The sequence below is a fragment of the Charadrius vociferus genome, unplaced genomic scaffold, assembly GCF_000708025.1.
Source record: "Charadrius vociferus isolate BGI_N301 unplaced genomic scaffold, ASM70802v2 scaffold477, whole genome shotgun sequence".
NCBI lineage: Eukaryota > Metazoa > Chordata > Aves > Charadriiformes > Charadriidae > Charadrius > Charadrius vociferus.
Window position 1 is genome coordinate 2,612,637 of NW_009649449.1, and position 6,615 is coordinate 2,619,251.

A 6,615-nucleotide genomic window follows, 5' to 3' on the forward strand; every position below is an offset into this window, starting at 1 on the left:
TTCCTCCAGAGAGGGAATCTCCTGTCTGTGCCACAAAAAGCTTGCAGGGCTTTTGCCTGAGCTGAGGGAGAGGAGGACAAAAAAATCCCTTTGGGAAAGAGACCTGTCTTGATGGATGCGTGAGAAGCTTTTCTCCACGGTGTCATCCGAATGGAGGGCTGTTCTGAGCGCGAGCTGTTACGGCGAGGTGGGGGGGAGGAAGGCGGGTGTGCTGCTAGATGGGAGTAGGCAGATGGTGTCCATCCCTCGGGCGGCAGGGAAGGCAGTCAGGGCAGGCTCAGGCTAATCACCGTGTCGCATCTCCTGTTTGCGTTTCGCAGGTGGTTTCATCCCAACATCAGCGGAATTGAGGCAGAGAAGCTGCTCCTGACCAGGGGTGTCCATGGCAGCTTTCTGGCTCGACCCAGTAAGAGCAACCCCGGAGATTTCACGCTCTCGGTCAGGTAAGCAGCGGCGGAGGGGGGCTGGAGGAAGGGGTCTCCAACTCTCCAGCGCACCCTGCTCCGATGCATGTATGCGCAAGGGGAGGGGCCGCTGCGCAGAGATGACCTCTCTGTGGTTCCACTTGAAGTCAAAGGGTGGCTGAACTCTCCCCGTGGCTGCAGAGGCTGTGCTAAAAGCCACACGCTACTTCCCCCCCGTTCCGGGTTTGTCCTGCCAGGTTTGGCTCTGCGGTCGTGGCATGTGTTTCCAGAGCCAGAGGAGGAGATAATGAGCCCACTTACGTTTCTGGAGAGAGCGTGTTCAGTCCCAGCAGGGATGAATCATCTCACTCCAATTTCAAAGGAACTTAATGTGGCTGCCTTTGGGAGAGACTTTGTTTTCTGTGTCTTTAAGGCATCCCAGGAGCATCTCCGTACGAGAGCGAGCTTGCTGACCAGCCCCACAGGGGCTGTGTTCCCAGACAGTATCCCGTGCATCACCTTTAAAGAGCTCTTGTGTTCCGTTGGCGTGGGGCAATGGCAGAAGGGGAAGCTGCAGTTTTGCCCATGGTTGTTGCGAGCGTAGCCCCATACGATGCGCGGGAGCAGATGCGCTGGGTCGAACGCGCTGAAGGTGAATGGAAGGGAAGAGGTAAAGAGTAACATTGACCCAATGAGTACCTGAGATAGGAGCAGGTTGTAGGTCCAAGGCGTGAACCATCCAGCTGGTGCCTTGCAGGGAAATAGCTCAGCAAAGGTTTCTCCAGGCACTTGTAACACAGTTCTCTTTTTTTGTGGTGGCTTTTGTTAGTTTAAACAACCGTCATTTTGTTTAGGAAACTCCAGTGAGTTTATAAATCCTTTGACCAACACCCTGTTTAGAGAAACTTTGTGCAAATGACAGAATGGACAGAGTGTTTCCACCTGGGAGGGCACTGACATAGTGTCATAGAATGGTTTGGGTTGGAAGGGCCCTTGAAGCCCATCCAGTTCCATGCCCCTGCCCTGGGCAGGGACCCCTCCCACCAGCCCAGGTGGCTCCAAGCCCCGTCCAACCTGGCCTTGAACACCTCCAGGGATGGGGCAGCCACAGCTTCTCGGGGCACCCTGCGCCAGAGGCTCTCCACCCTCACAGCAAAGACTTTCTTCCTCATATCTAACCTAAATCTCCCCTCTTCCAGTTTAAAATTGTTCCTCCTCATCCCATCGCTCCCCTCCCTGATCCAGAGTCCCTCCCCAGCTTTCCTGGAGCCCCTTTAGGCACTGGAAGGGGCTCTAAGGTCTCCCTGAAGCCTTCACCCTCTCCTTGTTGCCTTAACCGCTTGGATGAATCATGGAATCATAGAATGGTTTAGGTTGGAAAGGACCTTGAAGACCATAGAGTTCCAACCCCCCTGCCCTGGGCAGGGACATCTCCCACCAGCCCAGGTTGCCCAAGGCCACATCCAGCCTGGCCTTGAACACCTCCAGGGATGGGGCCTCAACAACCTCTCTGGGCAACCTGTGCCAGTGCCTCACCACCCTCAAAGTGAAAAACTTCTTCCTAATGTTTAATCTAAACCTGCCCTCTTCCAGTTTAAAGCCATTCCCCCTCGTCCTGTCACTACATGCCCCAGTAAAAAGTCCCTCCCCAGCTAACCCCTTATGAAACCCCTCATGACCTTATTTCTTCCCTCCCTTGCAATTGTCACCGGACTTGAGTCTGCACTCCTCTCTGCCAAGTGCCGTCATTTCTTAGCTTGGCAAGAGGAAAGCTTTGCAGCTGCCTTATTTTTTTTTAAATGCTTCCTTTTGTGTTGGGGAATAGAACCCGACAGTCCAACCCTTCGCCTCTCAGAGGGCTCTGACCCACCGCAGCTTCTCATGCTATGGAGCAACACGGCCGAAGGGAAAAAAAGTCCATCTTTTCCCCCGCATTGCCTGGGCGGGGAGAGTTTGGGTCTGACTTCACCAGCTCCCCCGTAATCTTGCGATCAGAAGCGGCTGTCAGCTAATGAGAGAGGCAGGAAGTGCTTCTAATTAGAATGGAAAATAACCTCGGTCGAAGAGAGCTGCCTTGAGCGAGCCGTGACAGCAAGGGAATAGGTGTGAAACGGGGTGGGGGGGTGTCTTCATGTGAGCCGAGTGTCTCTTTTCGTGCAATTTTGTGAGTCAGGGTGTTGTCTGATGGTAAAGTGAAGCACTGACGACACCTGCTTAGCCGGGCGATGTGCAAGCAGACGCAGGTTATGGCTGCGCAAGAGTGTGCCGATGCGGAGAGATACCCAGCTCGCGGGATCAGTCCCCTGAAATAGCCCCGCTAATTGCTTTGCCGGGAGAGCCGGTTCCCACACCTGCGCTACGGCACTCGTGCTGCGGAGTCACTCCGCAAGTTTGCATCGTTTTCTCCCCTTCGCTCTGTTCCCGGTGCCTCAGCCAGTGTGTTTCTGAGGTTTGTTGCCTTCCACTTGTGCTGGTCCGCTGCCTCCCCTCTTCCAGCTGTGGCACGTGGAGAAAAGCTTCCCGTGGAACGGCTACGGAGTGTGGAGTGCCACAGCTGTGTTATTATCACGATTATTTCTTTACCCCTTTCAGCTTTCTCGGTGGAAGAAAGCAGAGGTGGGGGGGTGAGGGGGTGGAGGAAGGGAGTGTCAGATTATCAGAGGGGGTTTGGACCACTTCCTACTGCAGGGAGACCTTCTGTTGCAGTAAATGTTTAATAACAGTATGGTTTTGGCCATAAGATCGAGCCAATGAATGCCCTTAGTGCCTGAACGGTGCCCCGCGGTCACGAGATGCAAGTTAAGAGCAGAGCGATACAGCGTGCTTTAATATCGCGGTGTTGAACGATACCACCGCAACCCACTGGCAGATTGTAACTCAGTGGAAAGTCTGACCGCCTCTCGCAGTTCTGAGTAAACCAAAGCTGTGACACACACCATGTTTCCAGGAAAGCACATTAAACATGACACACAAGCTTAGAGGCGGTGTGTTGGGTTTTGAGGCATCACGAATTGAAGACGGGGAAGGAATTCTTCCATTGACTACTTCTGCGTGCAAGTCCTTGCTCCTTCCTGGCTCATCCCATCTCTACGCATTCACTCGAGGCAAGGGTTGTCCTGTAGGCTCGGCTATGGAAAATCTGCTTGGACATGGTCACTGGTTAGGTAGACCAGTTTTGCTTATACTTCATCTGAGCGATATGCTCTTTGCCCACTGATGATGGCCCCAAAAAACACGTGCATAAATGTTCTCAGGAATTAGAGCTGCAACACCTAATAGACTGTAGAATGAGTAGCTTTATGCGCTTTGAAAGCTGAAAACTTGGGAGATTTTTTCCCCTTATTTTTTTCCCCTTTTCCTGTTACATTACACACACAGACGTGGAACAATGTGTTATTATTCTCACCTCGAATTGTGCCCTGACAGAGCTTTTTTTTTATTTTATTTTATCTCTGAACTGGACAGGTCTATATATTTTTTCCTTTCTGAGAAATAAAATCTTCAAAGGAAACAGTAGAGATACCTTTGAAAAAGTACCTAAAATAGAGGTGTCAGTAGGAGAAAGTACCTTTAGGAAAACAATCAAAACCTCTTCCTACTCCTTTCAGCCCCCCTTCAGCTTCTTCAAGGGTTTTTGAAAGCCAGTGAGGGGAAATGCAGCTCCTTTTAATTACAGAGAGGATGTGGGTTGAAAAGAAGGCGGGCGATGGAGTTTTGGCTGACCAGACCACACACCAAGCGACCGTGTGCTGGTGTGTATCCAGATATGTGTCCCTGAAGAGCGGCTAGGAAATCATACTGCAGAAGTTAAGAGAAGGTTTCCATGAAACTCTGTGTCTGCTTTCCCCATCTTTCTTTCTTTACCTCTGTGCACTCTTTCAGCCTTTACCATCACAGCAACAAGTCTTCACAGGGCTTTGTTTTTTCAGCTCTTAAGAGGCAAGCCATATGGAGAGGACATGATATGGTTAATGAATGGATGATGTTTGTCCTGATAGAAAAACCTCTTCAAAAATCCCCAGCACTCCGTCCAAACTGCGGGCAGCTTGTAATCGCCCAACCTGGCTCCTTTCATCAGCTCTTCCTCTTCTGAAACCTGCTCCTTCTTGGGGACGTCTCTGCAGATCAGTTCAAGAGCTTGTTCCACCCTGCGGATCAGACTCACCTGCCGTAGAGCAGTGCCAAGAGAGCTCCATTTCTGAGAAATCTTTGGTGTGCTGTGGGGGTACCTCAGTGCTGGGTACTGAATTTGGATTTATTGGCTCATCTTGTTCTTTGGGCACTCCAGCAAATACGTGGAGCACATCAACAGGGAGGAAAGTGGTCTGGCAACTTCAGCTGGAGTGTAATGATGACGGAGAGTCATTTTGAGTAAGGCTGTAGTAATATCCGCTGCGTCTGGACGTGAGCAGTCTTGTTTTGTTCCACTCAGATGCTGCAGCGCTACTGTCCATGAGTATTTCAGCGTTGCCTGCACCCAGACCATAGGACAGCTCTGTACTGGTGGGTCACTTAATGTGGGTGCTGTTCCTCATCGCAGGGATTGGCTCCTGCAGGTTATGAGCACTTGTGTTTGCCAACGGTAGTGACGGCACTCCAACACTTCGTGCTTTCTGTAGAGTGGCTCACAAAACCTGCACCCAATGGGGCTGTTTGGAGGAATGCCTCAGCTTCTGAGCTTGGAAGGGGCCGTAAATTGGAGCTGGGCTTGCGGGACAAGTGGAGGAGCCCTTCTGGATGGTCGGAGAAGAGCCCGCTAGCTAGGATTTTTGGAGGGTGCAAGTTGACTTTATTTGCCCGTTGCAGTTCTGATGAGTGGCTCTTGCAAAAGCTTCCTTGCCTTTCTTGTACGGTATGTCACAGAAGGACATAGAAGGACCTGGTACTGGGTTTGCTTTTGATATTGAGCTTTCCAAATTTTAATCCCGATTCTTAAGAAAATAGACCTCTCTGAAAGTGAAGGCTATCAGAGGAGAAATATGGGAGGCCACACAGATGTGCCCCATGTTTCCAGCCTTCGGTGCTTGCCTGGATCTGCCAGAGCATGTTTTCAGAAGACCGAGTATTTAGAATCGCTTCTGAAGAAAGTGGGTAGCTTCTTCCAGATTTGGCCAGGTCTGGGTAAATAGCTTCAACAAAAGGAAGAGGTATGTTGAAAGTTTGCCTAAGTCGCGCTTGGCCTGTGGCCACACCAGTGATGCAAATGCCGAGACAGTTAAGTACCATCCATCAGAGACCCTGTTAATTTGGTAATTGGGTCACGTTTTATGGGAAGAGATCCCATCTTCATTCATGGAATACAGCACAAAGTACTTCTGGGTAACAAACTCTCGTTAGAGCTACAGTCTCCCAGGGTGGTTTCCCTATGAACACTTCCACTGAGCATTCCTATATGTAACTGGAATTCTCTTTTCCTCCCGCCGCAAAAGGTGTGTACAAATACACTTTGGGTACAGGTTAAGACATGCAGTCAAGGAGGATTTTGTGTCCTGGGGAATACGTACTCCACGAGAAGGAGTAAATCAATACTACAGGTGTGTTACATTGGTTGAGTTGCCGCCTGCAGACAGCACAGTTGCAGCACAGGAAGAACGTTGGATCTGGAGAAGAATGGAAGGAGGCCTGAAAGAGGCTCTTTTCTAAAACAGTTACCCTTGTGTCTCATCATAATAGCACCGACCAGCCCTATTAAGGCCCTGTAATCCAGGCCTACCACTGACCAATATTCTGTGAGAGGTATGCCTGATTCTGCTTCTTCCACGGCACGCCAGCCAACCAAGGGAAGCACTGTCTTCACGTTACAGCTTGGAAGCAAACGATGGGCTTCCCAGAGCCTCTGGGAAGGTACTGAACATCAGAACATCCAATCTTGGCTAAGTGCTTTTATCACAAGACCCTTCTTCCCATAAGAAAGCATCTTCTCCTCTGACAACGATGTCTTACTTTTGTGCTGGAGTGGCTTGAATTTATTTGGAAGCAGATCGTTCGCTTAGAGATGTAATACTAACGGATGGATGCCTGTGGCTCACTCATGCTCATGTTTGCTGCTCTTTACAAGTCTGGCAAGGCAGAGGAGTGTGTTGAAACTCTCCTTTTGCTGGTTGGCAAATGGTGTGTGCTTCACATCCCTTCCCAGGACAAAAGGCTGGGTCTCTTTGGAACAGGAGAAACCTTCAGGAATGCAAAAGGCATAAATGCCCGACGTGGAAAG

The 6,615-nt window shown here is 50.5% G+C and overlaps 1 protein-coding gene across 1 annotated transcript in view; it reads left to right on the forward strand.

Moving 5' to 3' along the window:
• The window catches only part of LOC104290548 (tyrosine-protein phosphatase non-receptor type 11-like), a 41,796-nt gene that overhangs the window by 18,279 nt on the left and 16,902 nt on the right, over positions 1-6,615 (forward strand). The window contains exon 2 of the mRNA XM_009889660.1: positions 321-443. Within this exon, the coding sequence (XP_009887962.1) occupies positions 321-443 (123 nt within the window). The remainder of the gene's footprint in view (positions 1-320; positions 444-6,615) is intronic.